This window comes from Carcharhinus amblyrhynchos, chromosome 8, assembly GCF_965287045.1.
Source record: "Carcharhinus amblyrhynchos chromosome 8, sCarAmb.v2.hapA, whole genome shotgun sequence".
Taxonomy (NCBI): domain Eukaryota; kingdom Metazoa; phylum Chordata; class Chondrichthyes; order Carcharhiniformes; family Carcharhinidae; genus Carcharhinus; species Carcharhinus amblyrhynchos.
Window position 1 is genome coordinate 85281383 of NC_137331.1, and position 19286 is coordinate 85300668.

General features: G+C 42.5%; 1 protein-coding gene across 1 annotated transcript in view; it reads left to right on the top strand.

Moving 5' to 3' along the window:
* Nucleotides 1-587: 587 nt before the first annotated feature.
* The window catches only part of necab1 (N-terminal EF-hand calcium binding protein 1), a 155955-nt gene continuing 137256 nt past the window's right edge, over nt 588-19286 (top strand). The window contains exons 1-2 of the mRNA XM_080194956.1: nt 588-714; nt 5575-5599. Coding sequence (XP_080051082.1) covers nt 616-714; nt 5575-5599 — 124 coding nt within the window. The 5' untranslated portion in view covers nt 588-615. The remainder of the gene's footprint in view (nt 715-5574; nt 5600-19286) is intronic.

A 19286-nucleotide genomic window follows, 5' to 3' on the forward strand; every position in this document is an offset into this window, starting at 1 on the left:
AGTTCAACCGCCAATTTATACATCTGTTCGGATTTTCAATTGCATTGAATGAAGATTGAGACACATACATAGCGGGCATTAATAGATAGCACCCATTTTACCTGATCGTCCAAAGTCAAAGGTGCTCGTCAAGTAAAGGAGAGGAACTAGATGAAGTAAAAAAGGACAAGACTAGAGAGGGAGAAATCAAAGTAGAAGAGAAAGAGAAGCGGGGAGGAGAGATAGAGAAACAGGAGAGGAGAGAAAGAGAAGGGAAGGAAGAGCAGAGAGTGAGATAGAGAGCTGTAACTGCGTGTCCAGCCGGCTGTGTTTCTGAGCAGACATTCCAGCAGAACCTGTGTTCGGTGATGTTGCTGAGCACCTCCTGGCTTGTGAATGAGTGCGTGCTGATAACAGCACGGGCCTGACCACCGCCCTCCTCTCCGCCCCCCCCCCCCCCCCCTCAGGCACCCCCACAACAGTTAACTGCCCAGTGCGAAAGCACAGCGTAGCAGCAACAGATTGTACCAGCAACATCTTCACACAGGAGTTGTGCTGCTTTCCTCAGCCTCGCCGAGCACATCGTTAAAATCAGTGATTTATTTCTCTTTTTCAAAATAGTAAATCAATTCAATCATGGCTTGTCCGGAAATAATTCCATTTCCTCCAGAAGCAGCAGATTGTGCCGACAGTTCACCTCTCCAGCCGAAGAAAGGCATGTCGATCTTCCGCGATGTGAGTACCAACTAAACATTGTGTCGAATGGCATCGAGTTAACAGGTTTATCCGTCATTAACCTGCGCTGTGAGGCCAGCAGAGTCTAGCTGTACTTTATCTCACCTCACTCTGGGAATACAAAAGTGCTAATGTTGTGCTGTGATACCATTTAAACCAGAGCCGGTGTGTGCGGAACCAGAATGAGAAAATTTTAGGGGAAGAAGTAGATTTTCAAATACATTCAAATGGGTCGCATCATGATTAGTGCTCTTGGATAAAAGCCCTGGTAGCCAGCGACGTCGGGAAGAAATACTTCCAATATAAACGATGAAAGTGGCGAAGAAGGGTCTTTTTTGGTCACTCGGTTGTACTTGGATCTGTGTGGATGTTCTTTCAGTGAAATATTGGAGCAGTGTCTGCTAAAGCAGTAGCTTTGAAGTCCCTCTTTATAAGAATTAAAGTTGGAAAATAAAAGATGAAAATTGAAAGAAAGAATGAGCTGTGGGATAAGAAAGGAGATTGTTGGAGCTGTCGGTTAGCAGTAGATCGGTTTAGGATCGGAAGATCAGGTCTAACTGAATGGCACTCCGCTTACTGAGATAGCTCCCATAGGAACAAATTAAATCCCACCCCGCCGCCGACAAACTTGGAGTAGAATTGAAAGTGTATTGATGTTTATTTAATATATATATTACAGTTAAGGTTGGAATTAGTGCACTAAGAATGTATTTCAGCTTCCAAATGTAATCAGAGCCAATCTGTGTTGTTAATTCAATGTAATTAATCTCAGCTTCTGAATAATTAGGATGCGCTCCACATTCTCCAAAATGAGGCAGATATTGCACAACCGATTAAACACTTACTCGGACGCATAGCGAGACAGTAAGATCTCCGGTGAAGATTATTTCAGAGGTACTGTGGCTATTGTTCAGTGCACCACCTGGTAGCCAAGCGAGGCATTCAGATACTGGAGGAAGAGTAGGGAGAAGCCGCAAGTCTCAGCCTAATACCAGGGCTCTGAGTTATGAAGCAAGACACTTGGGGGTCTGAATCGTTAAGCCATATTTTCTGGCGCGAAAAAGGCACAAAGGTCAGAGCTACATTAGTATTAAGATTCCATGAGACAGCCATCAGAAGCACGAAACAGTTTTAAATATTAAAACGCATCTGAATAATCAAGGGTTGGTTTATTAAATTTGTCAATGTAAGCACCTGATTTGGTGGGTCTTAGATTCAACCTGGAAACCATTGAATTCACAGTCAAGAAACATCTTTACAATAATGACCCTTGCTAGGTCATTAAAAGAATAAAGAATTACATTAGGTGGCACAATGGTTAGCACTGCTGCCTTAGAGCATTAAGTTTAAGTTTATTTACTAGTCACAAGTAGGCTTACATTCATACTGCAGCGAAGTTACTGTGAAAATCTCCTAGTCGCCACACTCTGGCACCTGTTCAGGGAAACTGAGGGACAATTTAATATGGCCAATACACCTAACCTGCACATCTTTTGGACTGTGGGAGGAAACCGGAGCACCCGGAGGAAACCCACGCAAAGACAGGGAGAATGTGCAAACTCCACACAGCCAGTGACCCAAGCCAGGAATCGAACCCAGGTCCCTGGCACTGTGAGGCAACAGTGCTAACCATGGTGCTACCATGCCACTAGGGACCTGGGTTCAATTCCAGCCTTGGATGACTGTCAATGTGAAGTTTTCACCCTCTCCCTGCATCTGCTCGGGTTTCCTCCCAGAGTCCAAAGTTATGCAGGTTAGGTGGATTAGCCATGCTTATTTGTCCCTCCGTGCCCCAAGATATATAGGTTAGGGGGGATTAGCGGGGTAAATATATGGGGTTATGGGGATAGAGCAGGGGAGTGGACTTGGGTAAGATGCTCTATCGGACAGTTGGTACAGACTCAATGGACCTCCTTCTGCACTGCAGGAATTCTATGACTCTACGATTCTACGATTACAACCAGTTCCTTGGAACAATGCTTCTGAAGCTCTCACCTAGTTTGTCATCTCTGCCCATTGTTTCCACACAGCTAACTAGGTGAAAAGATAAGATCCTTCCTCCTGCTAACGTCTTCCACCAGCACCTCTAACTTTACGCCTGAGAAGCAGGAAGACCTTCTGCTGGCTATTTCAATAGTGTCCAACAATGAACTGATTTCAGCCAACACACATCATCTTTTTAAGAGGTGTTGTCTTTAGTTGAGTGACTTCTAGTCTTTTAGAAAAGCTGCCCATAAAAAATGTGAGTAGTGCAGATAGCTCACTTGTTTAGACATGGGATCAATTTAACATGATCTCCAAATCAACTCAATGTGTCGCCAGGTGATGTCAACTAATTTTCCTCTGTTTCTGGCCCAATATGAATTTAGGCCTTTTAAACTTTTCACCCTAAATAGGAGATGTCTAACAGTATATAAAATGGTTACATGTATAGAACAAGCAAGAGTATTTCATTGACTTAACATAGAGGATTACAGGAAGGGTGCAGGTGTTCAAATCAGTAAAAGGTAACTTTGGAACTAATCTCAGTAAATTATTCTTCACACAAAACAAAATCATTGTGTGGGATAAATTCCCAGCTGGAAGTGTGTAAGCAAAATTTTTAGAATAATTCATTGTGAAATGATATTTCTGTTGATTCTACCATACATAGCAATAAAGACGTGTCTTCCTGCTAAAGGATGTTTAATGAAACAATCAATAACCCATTATGAAACCAGTTCATTGTAGCTGCTGACATTGCAATGTGCCAAAGCTGAATTGAAAACCAGTATGAGAAAAATAAGAAGTCTCTGTTAAAATAAAGTTTATAGTGTGGAAAAATACCTCCTTTACAAACATACTCTGTTATATATCTATATTGCATGATTGCTTTAAGAGCTGGTCATATGATTTGATGCTGATGTCATTGGGGTGTTTCACAGGCTACTGCTTTAGTTTTGTTTTCCACTCTGTACAGACAACATATTCTACAATAAATCTGTTCTGATTATTTTGAATTTATGTGTGCAACAACATTGGAGGGTTGGGGGTTGGGGGAAGGGGCAATTGGGGAGAGTTGGGGGGGTTCTCTGAACAGAGAAAGGTGATATTCCAACCAGTACCTGGCATATTTAAGAAGAAAGGATGCTTTGCTGAATGCCTGGGGTCATTTGAAAAATAATTATCAATTCAATAGCCTCCAAGGTAAAAGAAGGAGTAACTGGGAAGATAGTTAAAAAATATATACTAAGCAGTCTTGAGTTGCTAGTGTCTGCAAGAGAAATGATGGGTCAATTAGGAACCATGTGTCCTTTCAATGAGGAAAATTAATCTTGGAATTCCTATGCAGAGGATTTTCAGTACTTTGCACGAGCAAATAAAATTGCAGATGAACTGCTCATACCAGCTTTTCTCAGTACAATAGGAAGTAAAGCTACACTTTGCTTTATTGAGAAACCTATAGTTTGCTCTCGTGGTTCAAACAAAAAGTCAGGAATCAAACTATACTATGACTTGACTAAGATCCTTGAAGAGCATTACTTTCCAAAACCATAGATAATCTTGGAATGATTCAGGTGCCACCAAAGGAATCAAGCAGCAGATGAAAGCATTGCTCAGTTTGTGGCAAGTTTAAAAAGGCTGGCACAACATTTATGAATTTGGTATGTCATTAGCAGATATTCTTCAAGATCATCTAGTTTATGATTTCTACAATAAGGCTATCCAAGGAAGATTACTTACTGAACGTGCCTTGACTTTAAAGATAGTAGTAGAAATCAGTGTCATTGGAATGGGTTGCAAAAAAGACTCACAATTTGGTACAGGAATGAAGATCCACGAATTGGCCACCATAAGAAGTCAAAACAGCAATAAGCATGTCACAGATGTGTCCAAAACAGGCTATTCAGCGAGTGAATGCTGGAGCATGGATAGTCAATGCAAGAAGTATGGCAAAATGGCTCACATTGCAAAAGCTTGTGGACTAGATCAGCTTTCCCTCAGAAGGATATTCGGAAGAAGAATCTGGGTACCTTCGAGAAGAAGAACAAGTTGCATTCTACAAAAATAATTTACAACATGGAAGAAAAGAATTATGGCTGTGAAGAAGACAATGTCCAGAAACATGACAAGGAGCTCCAACTGAGTGTCTTATCCATACAGGAGGTGAATCACCTGTGTTGCAAATAGATTGGCCATCACATTTCATACATTACAACAGTGACCAGTACTGAGGTCACTAAGGAGGACTGTAAATACAAATCAATGTTATCAAACAAACTACCTGTTATTATTTTATAAAGAAAAAAATCACAAAGGAGTGCATTTAAAATGTTCTGTCTGGTCTTAAATGGCCAGTTAATCATTTTCTCAGATTTACTAGTACACTGATTTCTGTATTTTCATGTCTAATCTTGAAGGATTAATTTGGATTCACTAATGTTGTCAGTTTATTGGAAAAGAAGTAGCTTCATTAAAAATTGAGCGTACTTAAAATATACCTTCTCAACTGGCTATTTTTCTATCAAAGGTTACAGGGAACAAACTAATTCCAAATAGATTAAATTATTTTAAAATATAACCTAGAATGAATGCTAGTAATTAAAGTGTCAGATTTACTAATTTAGTTGAGACCCTGTCCAGTTGATTTCTTTTATGTTTAACCTGTAATAAGTTAAAACATACAAATGTCATCCGTATTAGAGAAATTGTCTGAATCAGGCAATTCACTTGCATGAATTATAAATAACTTACGAGTCTCATCTCGTTAATATTGCTGAAAAATAGGCTAGCAAAATTTCCACACTGATCTACTTCACCAGTGCTGTGTACTCTGGGTATGAAACTGATTATACAATTTTTCTGTGTGATTTATTTCAGATTTTACGGAGAGCAGACAAAAATGGTAAGTGTTCTGAAATTTTGGATCAGTTGTTAATAATTTCCCCACTATTTTCTTAAAAAAAATTAAACATCGGCTGCTCACTTTTCTACCTGTTTGACGTTATATGTCTCTGTAAAAGATAATAAATGTCCTAACATCTTGCAGGTTAAGATTAGGGATGAGAATTTGTTTTAGTTTGAGTTTTGGGTTTATAGCTTGCAACGTTAGATCCATTCACTCAAAGTCCTTTGCTCAGTTGTTCTATATTTCATTGTCGCACAAATTTTAATGACAGAGTTGGTTAGGGGGATGGGAGGGAGGGTGGGTGGAGGAATGGAGGGCAGACCTGTATCATACTTATCTCTCAAGACAGGGGCAAATTTATTGAGTGCATTCCAAATGAAAGTAGTAGGAGGAGAAATTCGCCCATGGAATAAAATGAATAGTGCAAAAGGTAAGGTTGAGTATTCACAGCAATCTTTAGCCAGAAGTGCCAAGTGGATAATCCATCTCAGCCTCCCTCATTGGTCCCCTGCATCTTAGATGCCAGTCTCCAGCCAATTGAAATCTCTCCACATGATTGGAGACACTGGATACTGCAAAGGCAATGGGCCTAATAACATTCTTACAATAGTGCTGAAGACTTGTGTTCCAGAACTTGCCATTTCCCTAGCCAGGCTGTTCCAGTACAGTTACAACATTGGCTTCTACCTGACAATGTGGAAGATTGCCTAGGTATGTCCTGTACACAAAAAGCAGATCAAATCTAACCCAGCCAATTAGCGCCCAATCAGTCTACTCTCGATCATCAGTAAAGTGTTGGAAGGGGTCATCAACAGTGCTATCAAGCAGCACCTGCTCAGCAATAACCTGCTCAGTGATGCACAGCTTGGGTTTCACCAGGGCCACTCAGCTCCTGACCTCATTACAGCCTTGGTTCAAACATGGACAAAAGAGCTGAATTCCAGAGTTGAGGTAAGAGTGACAGCCCTTGACATCAAGGCCGCATTCGACCAAGTGTGGCATCAAGGAGGCCCGACCATTCACTGGTGGTATGAGGAGGAGGGAGGACTAGATCTGTCTGGTGGAGGGGTGCCAGATGGTTCTCTGGTGAGGGGAGTGAGGGTGAGGGTGCAGGGGGGACCTCTGCCACTTTGTGGGCAATCAGTGGGGGTGAAGGGGGGGCATAGGGTCACAATCGGTCTGGATAGCAGGGGGATGGGTGGATAAGGGGGCCAAGTTATGTTGTGGGGGTGGGCAATGTCTGTAGGTGCCATCGCTCCCACTTTTTGCTCCTGGGCCGTTTTAACCACTTTTTTGTGGTCCGGGAGCGATGTGACAGGTACGTATTATTTCAAATTTTTTTCCAACTGCGCATGCGCCGTTCAAAGCTGCAGTCAGACCAGCAGCATTTTGGGCGTGATAAGCCCCACCCACAGCGTTTTGGGCGTGATAAGCCCCACTCACAGCGCAACTTTTTTCTGTCTAAATGTGTATGGGGGCACGCCTGAGAGCACTTGCCAAGTCGGATCTGAATTAAGGGGCAGGGTACGTATTCATAGCTCCTTGAAAGTGGAGTCACAGGTGGACAGAGTATTAAGGAAGGCATTTAGCATACTTGGTTTCATCAGTCAGAACATTGAATACAGGAGTTGCTGAAGTTGTACAAGACATTAGTAAGGCCACACTTGGAATACTGTGTGCAATTCTGGTCACCCTATTATAGAAAGGATATTATTCAACTAGAAAGAGTGCAGAAAAAATTTACTAGGATGCTGCCAGAACTTGACGGACTGAGTTTTAAGGAGAGACTGGATAGACTGGGACTTTTTTCTCTGGAGCGTAGGAGATTGAGGGGTGACCTTATGGAGGTCTATAAAATGAGGGGTACAGAACAGCAAGATAGTCAATATCTTTTCCACAAGGTAGGGGAGTCTAAAACTACAGGGCATAGGTTTAAAGTGAGAGGGGAGAGATACAAAAGTGCCCAGAGGGGCACTTTTTTCACATTGAGGGTGATGAGTGTCTGTAACAAGCTGCCAAAGGTAGTAGTAGAGGCAAGTACAATTTTGTCTTTTAAAAAACATTTAGATAGTTACATGGGTACGATGGGTATAGAGGGATATGGCCCAAATGCGGGTAATTAGGATTAGCTTCAGGGTTTTAAAAAAGAAAGGGTGACATGGACAAGTTGGGCCAACGGGCCTGTGCCCATGCTGTAAACCTCTATAACTCTATGACTCTATGACCCATTTAGTCCTCCTTTCTGTTTTCTCTCCAGTAACCAGTTCACAATCTACAATCTCCCCAATCCCATGTATTCTAATTTTGCTTACTAAACTCTTGCGTGGGATCTTATCAAAAGCTTTCTAAAATCTAAATATATCACATACATCAATTCTCCCTGTTGGTGATATTCTCAAAAATCTCCAGCAGGTTTGTTAAACATGATTTCCATTTCTTAAACCTAGGTTGACTCTGCCCAATACTAACATTATTTTCCTGTTATCACATCCTTTATCATAGATTCTAAGATTTTCAAACAGGTCTGTAGTTTCCCGTTTTCTCTCTCCCTCCTTTCTTAAATATTGGAATTTTATTTGCTGTCGTCCAATCTGCAGGAACTATTCCAGGGTTTATAGAATTTTGAGAGATGACCAGAAATGCATATCAAATGTATATCTACAGCCACTTCTTTCAACAGTCCAGAATGTAGATCTTCAGATCCAGGGGATTTGTGGGAGGTTTTTATCATGTTCCTCTGTGAAGACGGACACAAAGGCCAATATTTTCTGGTCCCACTAGGGATCACCAATTGATTTTCAACTTCTCTCCAAATTTCCTCATCCTGCCAGCGATGATGCCCACCTCTGGCAGGATTGGACAATCCCACCCAATGGATTTGTTCAATTTCTCTGCCATTTCCTTATTCCCCATTATAAACTCTGCTGACTCCACACTAATTATTTGCTGATTTCTTCTTTTTCTTACATAACTACAGAAACTTTTACTGTCCATTTTCATGTTTCTAGCTAGTTTACTCTCATTCTATTTTCCATTTCTTAATCTTTTCCTTGGCTGTACAGGATCATGTGCTTTATAAATTAAAGGATGGAGTAAAAAAAACAAGGAACTTATGCTGAAGCTTTATAAAACATCGGTTCAGATTCAATTAGAGTATTGTATCCCATTCTGGGCATCATTTTGTAATAAGAGGTGAAATCATTAGAAAGAGTGCAGTAAAATTTCATGAGAATTGTTCCAGGGATTAGGGACTTAAATTGTGTGTTAAGATTGAGGAAGCTGGAGCTTTTCTCCTTAGAGAAGAGAAAATTAAGAGGAGATTTGATAGAGGTGTTCAAAATCATGGAGGGTCTGGAAAGAGTAGAGAGGAAGAAACTGGACCTGCTGGCAGAAGAGTCATGAACCAGAAGATTCTGCTTTAAAGTGATTTGCAAAAGAAGCAACATTTTTTACTTACTGAGTGGCTTGGGCCTGGAATGCACTGCCTGACTGTAGTGGAAACAAATGCAATTAAAGCTTTCCAAAAGGAATTAGATAATTATCTGCAAACAAAGATTTTTAAGATCTACAGATAAAGATTGGGATGTTGGGGTTTGCTGAGTTGGTCTTTCAGAGAGCTGGCATGAACACATGGACTTAATCACCTTCTTCTATGCTACAACTATTCTATGATTCTATTATAAATTCTGAAATTGTGCCCTGTGTAACTAAGTCTAGACAATTAATATATATGAAGATGGCAGTGGATCTAGTACCAATTACTGGGAAAGCCTTCCTCAAAAACAAACTTTTCACCATGACTGTGTTTCCTGTTATTCAGTTAACTTTGTATCCTTGATACCACAATCCCTTTTATTCCATGAATTTTATCTTTGCTGGCAAGGCTGTGACATGATGTTCTACAGAGCACCATTTGAAAGTCCCAGGCCACCACCTCAGCTGCAGTACCCACATCAACCTGCTCTGTTACCTCATCAAAAAAATCAGGGTGGTTAAACATGATTTTCCCTGAACAAATCTATGCTGGCTTTATTTATTTAATCCATGTGTGTCTAAGTGACTATTAAAGTTGTCCCAGATTATCACTTTGAAAAGCTTTTCCACCAACAAGGCTAAATTAATCAGCTGGCAGATGCTGGACTTTTTCTGAACAAAGGCTTAACATATGTAATTTTCCAGTCCTCTGGGACCATCTGTGTATCTAAGGAGAGTTGGAGGCTTATGTCCAGTACCCCAGCAATTTCCTCCCTTACTGGAGTATAATGTGGGGAAATGTGAGATTGTCCCCTTTGGGAAGATGAATAGTGAAGCAGATGGGGAGAGACTGCAGAATGCCACAGTACAGGCTTAGCTGTACTGTGCTGGTGGAGCCAAAGAAATATCCACTTCTATCTGGGTGGAAGTGATTTTATCACACTGCGCTGGCAGTGGAAAATCTTGCCCTGTAACAAATATTGGAAATTCAAACACGCACTGCTGATGATTTTCTAGCCAAAATCAATGGCCAGAAATTTGTCAGCAGTGCACAACCAAATCTGAGGCGCTGTGGCTGCAGCACAAACTCAGAAAGTTGCCTCGCAGTTTTATTTGATGCTGACTGTATGAACAAAGAACAAAGAAAATTACAGTACAGGAATAGGCCCTTCAGCCCCCAAAGCCCGCACTGACCATGCTGCCAAACTGAACTAAAACTCCTTACTCTTCCAGGGACCATATCCCTCTATTCCCATCCTATTCATGTACTTGTCCAAACACCCCTTAAAAGCCACTACCATATCCGCTTCCACTACTTCCCTCGGCAGTGAGTTCCAGGCATCCATCACCCTCTGTGTAAAAAAAATTGCCTTGTACATCTCCTTTAAACCTTGCCCCTCGCACCTTAAATGTATACCCCCTAGTAATTGACTCTTCCACCCTGGGAAAAAGTTTCTGACTATCAACTCTGTCCATGCCTCTCATAATCATGTAGACTTCTGTCAGGTTGCCCCTTGACCTCCGACATTCCAGTGAGGACAAACCAAGCTTCTCCAATCTCTCCTCATAGCTAATGCACTCCATGCCAGGCAACATACCTGGTAAATCTTTTCTGTACCCTCTCCAAAGCCTCCACATCCTTCTGGTAATGTAGCAACCAGAATTGAACACTATATTCCAAGTGTGGCCTAACTAAGGTTCTATAAAGCTGCAACATGACTTGCCAAGTTTTAAACTCAATGCCCTGACTGATGAAGGCAAGCATGCTGTATGCCTTCTTGACTACCTTCTCCACCTGTGTTGCCATTTTCATCGCCTGTGTACCTGTACACCCAGATCTCTCTGCCTATCAATATCTTAAGGGTTCTGCCATTTCCTGTGTATTTCCTATCTTTATTAGACCTTCCAAAATGCGTTACCTCACATTTGTCTGGATTAAACTCCATCTGCCATCTCTCTGTCCAAGCCTCCAACCGATCTATATCCTGCTGTATCCTCTGATGGTACTCATCACTATCCACAAATCCACCAATTTTGTGTCATCCGCAAACTTAATAATCAAACCAGTTACATTTTCTTCCGAATCATTTATATATATATCATGAACAGAAAAGGTCCCAGCACTGATTCCTGAAGAATGCCACTTGTCACAGCCCTCTATTCAGAAACACACCCTTTCACGGCTACCTCTGTCTTCTATGACCAAACCAGTTCTGTATCCACCTTGCCAGCTCACCTCTGATCCCATGCGACTTCACCTTCTGCACCAGTCTGCCATGAGGGACCTTGTCAAAGGCCTTACTGAAGTCCATGTAGAAAACACTGCCCTACCCTCATCAATATCTTCATCACTTCCTCGAAAAACTCGATCAAGTTCGTGAGACACGACCTCCCCTTCACAAAACCATGTCCCCTCTCACTAATATGTCCACTTATTTCCAAGTGGGAATAAATCCTGTCTCCAAGAATCTTCTCCAATGATTTCCCTACTACCGATAGAAGGCTCACCGGCCTGTACTTACCTGGATTATTCTTACTACCCTTTTTAAACAAAGGAACAACATTGGCTATTCTCCAATCCTTTGGGACCACCCCTGTAACCAGTGAGGATACAAAGATTTCTCTCAAGGCACCAGCAATTTCCTGCCTTGCCTCTCTCAGTATTCTGGAGTATATCCCATCAGGCCCTGGAGACGTATCTACCTTAATGTTTCTCAAGAACCCCAATACCTCCTCCTTTTTGATCTCAACATAATTCAAACTATCTACACATCCTCCCCCAGACTCATCATCCACCAAGTCCCTTCCTTTGGTGAATACTGACGCAAAGTACTCATTTAATACCTCGTCCGTTTTATCTGGCTCCATGCATAGATTCCCTCCCCTGTCCTTGAGTAGGCCAACCCTCTCCCTAGCTACTCTCTTGCTCTTTATATATGTACAAAAAACCTTGGGATTTTCCCTAATCTAGCTGGCTAATGATTTTTCCTGACCCCCTTTTAGCCCTCCTTACCTTTTGCTTAAGTTTCTTTCTACTTTCCCTGTATTCCACACTTGCTTTGTGTGTTCCCAGCCTCCTAGCTTTGACAGATGCTTCCTTTCTCTCTTTGTCTAGGCTCACAATATCTCTCGTTATCCATGGTCCCAAAACTTGCCATACTTATCCTTCATCCTTACAGGAATATGCCAGTCCCGAATCTCTATCAACTTAAACTTGAAAGCCTCCCACATGCCAGATATTGATTTGCCCTCAAATATCTGTCCCCAGTCTACATTCTTCAGTTCCTGCCTAATATTGTTGTAATTAGCCTTCCCCAAATTTAGCACCTTCACATGAGGATTTTTCCTTATCCATCAGTACCTTAAAGCTGACTGAATTATGGTCATTGTTCCCGAGCTGCTCCCCTACTGAAACATCGACCACCTGGCTGGGTTCATTCCCCACTACCAAGTTCAGTATGGCCCCTTCCCTAGTTGGACTATCAACATACTGTTTCAAGAAGCTCTCCTGGATGCTTCTTACAAACTCTGCCCCGTCCATGTCCCTAGCACTAAGTGAGTCTCAGTCAAGATAGGGGAAGTTAAAATCTCCTACCACAACAACCTTGTTACTTTTACACCTTGCCAAAATCTGCCTGCATATCTGTTCCTCTAACTCCTGCTGGCAGTTGGGTGGCCTATAGTAAACCCCCAACATTGTGACTACACCCTTCCTATTCCTGAGCTCTACCCATATTGCCTCACTGTATGAGCGGTCCGAGGTGTCCTCCCACAGTACAGCCGTGGTATTCTCCTTAACCAGTGGTGCAACTCCCCCACCCCTTTTACATCCCCGTCTATCCCGCCTGAAACATCTGTATCCTGGAATGTTAAGCTGCCAATCCCGTCCTTCCCTTAACTAAGTCTCTGTAATACCAAGAACACCATAGTTCCAAGTGCTAATCCAAGTTCTAGGTTCATCTGCCTTACCTGTTACACTTCTTGCATTGAAACAAATGCATTTCAGTCCACCAAGCCCTCTTTGATTAGCAACCACACCCTGCCTGCTATTTCACTGCATCTTACTGGCCCTACTCTCTGGTTCCCCTTCAGTTAATTCACCTTTGCTTTGGTTCCCACACCCCTGCCAAAGTAGTTTAAATCTTCCCATGTGACACTAACAAACCTCCTGGCCAGAATATTTATGCCTTTCCAGTTTAGATGCAACCCGTCCTTCTTGTACAGGTCCCACCTGCCCTGAAGAGAGCCCAATAGTCCAGATATCTAAAACCTTCCCACCTACACCAGCTGTTTAGCCACATGTTGAGCTGCACTATCTTCCTATTCCTAGTCTCACTGGCACATGACAGGAAGTAATCCTGAGATTACAACCCCGAGGTCCTGCTTTTTAATGTTTGAGAATATTCTCACAATTTTGCAGCCACACAGATGGTTTTGACTTTGATACATTGACTACTTATTTCCCCCTTGTTTATTCAAACAATTATTTCTTGTTCATCAGTTTACCCCGACATCACAAAAAAAGTTGCAAGTTTGAGGAATATACAAAGAACATTTAAGTCCCAGGGTGTAAGAACATAAGAACATAAGAAATAGGAGCAGCAGTAGGCCATCTAGCCCTTCGAGCCTGCCCCGCCATTCAATAAGATCATGGCTGATCTGTTGTGGCTCAGTTCCACTTTCCCGCCCTCTCCCCATAACCCTTAATCCCCTCTCTTATCAAGAACCCATCAACCCGCTTCTTAAAAATATTTAGCGAGGCAGCCTCCACCACTTCAACGGGCAGAGAATTCCAGAGATTCACCACCCTTTGAGTGAAGAAGTTCCCCCTCAACTCCGTTCTAAACCGCCTCCCCTTTATCTTGAGGCTGTGCCCCCTAGTTCTACTGTCTTTTTTGAGCGGGAAGAGTCTCTCCACCTCTATCCTATCCATCCCATTCATCATCTTATACGTCTCAATGAGATCTCCCCTCATTCTTCTAAACTCTAACGAGTACAAGCCTAGTTTATTCAGCCTCTCCTCATAGCTCAATCCCCTCAACTCCGGTATCAGCCTAGTAAACCTCCTCTGCACTCCCTCCAGGGCCAAAATATCCTTGCGCAGGTGCGGCGCCCAAAACTGCACACAGTACTCCAGCTGCGGCCTCACCAATGCCCTATACAGCTGCAGCAAGACCTCCCTACTTTTATATTCAATCCCCCTCGCTATGAAGGCCAGCATCCCATTCGCCTTCCTGACCACCTGCTGCACCTGCAAGCTGGGTTTTTGTGACTCATGCACAAGGACCCCGAGGTCCCTCTGCACCGTCGCCTGCTGCAGTTTTTCGCCACGTAAGTAATAGTCCTTCCTACCATTCTTCCTACCAAAGTGGACCACCTCACACTTACCAACATTAAATTCCATTTGCCATTTCCTGGCCCATTCGCCCAGCCTATCTAGATCCTTCTGCAGACTCTCCACACCCTCCGCACAATTTGCCTTTCCCCCAATCTTGGTGTCATCAGCAAATTTCGACACCCTGCACTCGGTTCCCTCCTCCAGATCATCTATATAAATGGTAAATAGCTGAGGCCCCAGCACCGACCCCTGGGGCACCCCACTAGTCACCAACCGCCAATCCGAATAGCACCCATTGACCCCCACTCTCTGCCTCCTATTTGACAACCAATCCTCTATCCACGCTAACACCCTACCCCCAACTCCATGTCCCCTGACCTTCTGCAACAACCTCTTGTGAGGTACCTTGTCAAACGCCTTCTGAAAATCCAGAAAGACCACATCCACCGGCTCTCCTCTATCCACTGCCCTAGACACATCCTCATAGAACTCCAGTAAATTTGTCAGACACGACTTCCCTTTAATGAAACCGTGTTGCGTCCGCCCTATCAAGCAATTCCCTTCAAGATGCCTCGCAATTTCCTCCTTAATGACGGATTCTAACATTTTACCTACCACAGACGTTAAACTAACCGGCCTATAATTCCCCGCCTTTTGCCTGGCACCCTTCTTAAACAACGGCGTAACATTAGCCATTTTCCAATCTTCCGGCACTTCCCCGGAATCCAGCGACGTCTGGAAAATAACCACCAAGGCATCCACTATCACCTCCGCCATTTCTTTCAGAACCCTCGGATGCATTCCATCCGGTCCTGGGGACTTGTCCACAATCAGCCCCTCCAGTCTGTTGAGCACCACCTCTCTAGTAACAGTAATGTCATTAAGACCCTCCATTCCTACCACCTTCCCATCTCTAACACCCGGCAAATTATTCACGTCCTCCTCCGTGAAGACAGAAACAAAAAAGTTATTCAAGACCTTAGCCATATCCCCATCCCCTACCACTAGCTCCCCTTTCTCATCCTCTAAAGGACCAACGTTCACCCTAGCCAGCCTCTTCCTTTTTATATATTTATAAAAACTCTTGCTATCCTTTTTTATATTAAGTGCTAGCCCAGCCTCATAGCTTCTCCTACCCTCCTTTATCAACTTCTTTGTCAATCTTTGTTGACATTTAAACCTTTCCCAATCCTCTTCTCGCCCACTGCTCTTAGCTACTCTAAATTCCTCCGCTTTTAATTTAACACTTTCCTTCACCTCCTTCGTTATCCACGGCTTATTACCTCTCTTCCTACTGTCCTTTTTAACCATCGGAATAAATTTCTGCTGAGCACCAAGAAAGATCTCCTCAAAGATCCTCCACTGCTCCTCAGCAGACCTACCTTCCAACGCACTCCCCCAGTCCACATTTGCCAATTCTTCTCTCATCCTACCATACTCCCCTCTATTCAAACAAAGGACGCGTGTCCGGGAACCCACTTGTGTGAGTAAATGAACTCAGACTGTGCATTTAATTTTTATTTGGATCCTTTCTATGGGGCAAGTTTTTACAAAGGTGAACACAACTTCATTTTAAATGTTAAGTTTCAGATAGAATATTTATCCTATAGTATTATGGACACAGATATCAAGTGACGAGAGAAATGTAAGGATGTCAATGTACTTTACATGAGCTCAAACTTAAGATGTCATCTTTGTATGGGAAAATACTTCTTCAGATTTTCTGAACCTGGCAAAATTTGACCCCATCTGCTCCCAAATTCCCTGAATATTCAGAGCATCCCATCTGCCTACTCTTTCCACACAATTTGGACAGCCAACCAGTGTGGAAAATGCCAGTCAGGACAACTCTCAACTGTCCCATTTCATGAAAGAGCATTTTTCAGTGTATCATTGCTCTGCAATCATTTCCTGCATCTAATGTTCCTGCTATATAAAAAAAAACAAAAATCAGCCTTAAATGGACTTGTACTCTTCTGAAAATTGCAATGAATTTTCGATAACCATTTGCCCTATCTTTTCAATTCAAATCGGGAACTCTGAATATATAAAGTGGGCTAATCCAGAATATTGTTGCAGAACCAGATAAGCACAGTTTCAATTTTAGCACCAGAACTGGAAATTATTTTTTATAAGAATGTTTGGTGAACATGTTCCAGATGCGGGCTGCAAACTACAGGGAGGATGGTTAGCTCATGCCTGCTCACCTATTCTAGGGGCATCAGTCTCAGGGATGAACATGAAAGTAGTCGGATGGGCTCTCGCCCTGTCTTCCTCCTGCTGCTGAAAACACACCCAACGGGAGCACAAAAGAACTAGCCATGGTCTTTTGATTAGGAGAGATTATGGTATTAATGGAATAGAGTTCCCTGAAAATCGCATTCAATATATTCTTAACTACTTTATTCACACATTAATACTTTCATATATTTTATTATAAGAAAAACTGCATGACAGTTAATTTAACTTAATAATGATATCATTGCTATTAAATTACTGCCACAGATCTGACCTGAATTGAATAATACAGCATTTAACTTCACATTTCTTTGCATTGCCAAGTAATTACCACCAAGTGCTGCATTGATATTTAAGTTTGAGCAGCTGTGTGGAAGTCTAGCTTGGCAAAGAGGGAAGTATGGACCCAATTTCAAAATGCCAACAGTTCTGGAAATATAATTAATAATGGAATAAAATGAAAAGAGAAATGGGAATAGTGGTAACAATACTACCCACAAAGTTCAACAAAACAGCTTGAATAATTCACTGAGGCAAAGAATATTATTAAATAACCTCTTTGCTTAGGCACGTGGACCTATGGAACATCACCAGCTGGGTCACAATGCAGCAAAAATATTTCAGAAGTGTTCACCTGCAAGACAGTTTCAGGTCAACAGCAGACACCAAAGGTGCATGCTGCGCCATAATTCATCATAGATTCCCAGCATCCCTACAGTGCAGAAGGAGCCATTCGGCTCATCGAGTCTGCACCGACCACAATCCCACCCAGGCCCTATTCCCATAACCCTACATATTTGCCCTGCTAATCCCTCTGACACTAAGGTCAATTTGACATAGCCAATCAACTGAACCTGCACATCTTTGAACTGTGGGAGGAAACTGGAGTACCCGGAGGAAACAAAAGCAGACATGGGGAGAATGTGCAAACTTCACACTGAAAGTGACCCAAGCCGGGAATTGGACATGGGTCCCTGGCACTGTGAGGCAACAGTGCTAACCATTGTGTTACCATGCTGCCATTCTGTAATTCCATAAATCAAGTTACAGGCATTTGCTTCTCTAGAAGCCATGTCATCACAACAGATGCCAAAACTCTCTTGAACTCTCAAATCTTTCACTAAGCTTTTCTTACTGATCGTAATGGTGCCACTGAGTGGAAACCAAAGTTCAGCATTAAATATATTCCTGATTCTCCATTTTGGAAATGTTACCAGAACTACGAAGAGTAGTGGACACAATGACAAATAGAAAAAGAAACCACCACACACACATACTTCAATCTCTCTACTTGAGAGCTGGGGCTGGAATTTTCCAATCATGAATGCCCTACCACGAAGCTTAGAATTTGACACTCAGCCAAAACTCCATTCCATGCAGTGGGACCAGAGAATCCCACCACCCTTCCCCTTTCCCCCAACCCTCATTGTTTAAATCTTGTCCGGTTTTCTCCCTTTTTAGCTCTGACAAAGGGTCATCCAGACTCAAAACGTTGGCTCTATTCTCTGTCCACAGATGCTAGCGGGCCTGTTGAGTTTCTCTGGCATTTTCTGTTTTTGCTTCTGATCTATTAACTTATCTACTATTCATCTCAAGGCTGTGGTGCACAATGATCACAAATACACTTTCCCAGGGTAGTTGTAGTGGGAGACTTTAATTTCACTTGTATAGACTGGAAATCGCTTAGGGCTGGGGGTCTGGATGGGGAGGAATTTATAAAATGTGTACAGGAGACTCTTTGGAACAATATGTTGATAGTCCAACTAGAGAGGGGGCTATACTAGACCTAGTACTGGGGAATGAGCCCGGTCAATTCATCAAAGTTTCAGTAGGGGAAAATGTGGCAAATAGTGATCACAATTCTGTAAACTTTAGGATAGTAATGGAAAAAGATGAGTGTTGTCCTGTGGGTAAGGTGCTGAATTGGGGGAAGGCTAACTACAGCTGGATTAGGCAGGATTTGGTGGCTGTTGATTGGGAGAGGCTGTTTGAGGGTAAATCCACATCTGGCATATGGGAGGGAGTCTTTTAAGGAGCAGTTGATAAGGCTGCAGGACAGGCATGTGCCTATAAAAAGGAAGGATAGGAAAGGTAAGAATAGAGAGCCGTGGATTAGCAGGGAAGTTGTGAGTCTTATCAAAAAGAAAAAAGAGACATATGTAAGGTCCAGGCAGCTAAAAACAGATGGAGCACTGGAGGAATACAGAGAAAATAGAAAAGAGCTCAAAGAGGGAATTAGACAGGCGAAAAGGGGTCATGAAATGTCCTTGGCAGACAGGATTAAGGAGAATCCTAAAGCATTTTATTCATATGTTGGGAACAAGAGGGTTGTCAGGGAAAGGATTGGAACTCTCAGAGACAAAGCAGGGGAATTATACTTAGAACCCAAAGAAGTAGGTGAGATCCTAAATGAATACTTTGCATCAGCATTCACAAAGGAGAGGGACATGTTGACTGGTAGTGTCTCAGAGAGACATGTTGACCCGTTAGAAAAAGTCTCAATTACAAGGGAGGAAGTGTTAGGTTTTTTAGGAAACATTAAGACAGACAAATCCCCAGGGCCTGATGGCATCTATCCTAGACTGCTCAGGGAGACAAGAGATGAAATTGCTGGGCCTCTAACAGAAATCTTTG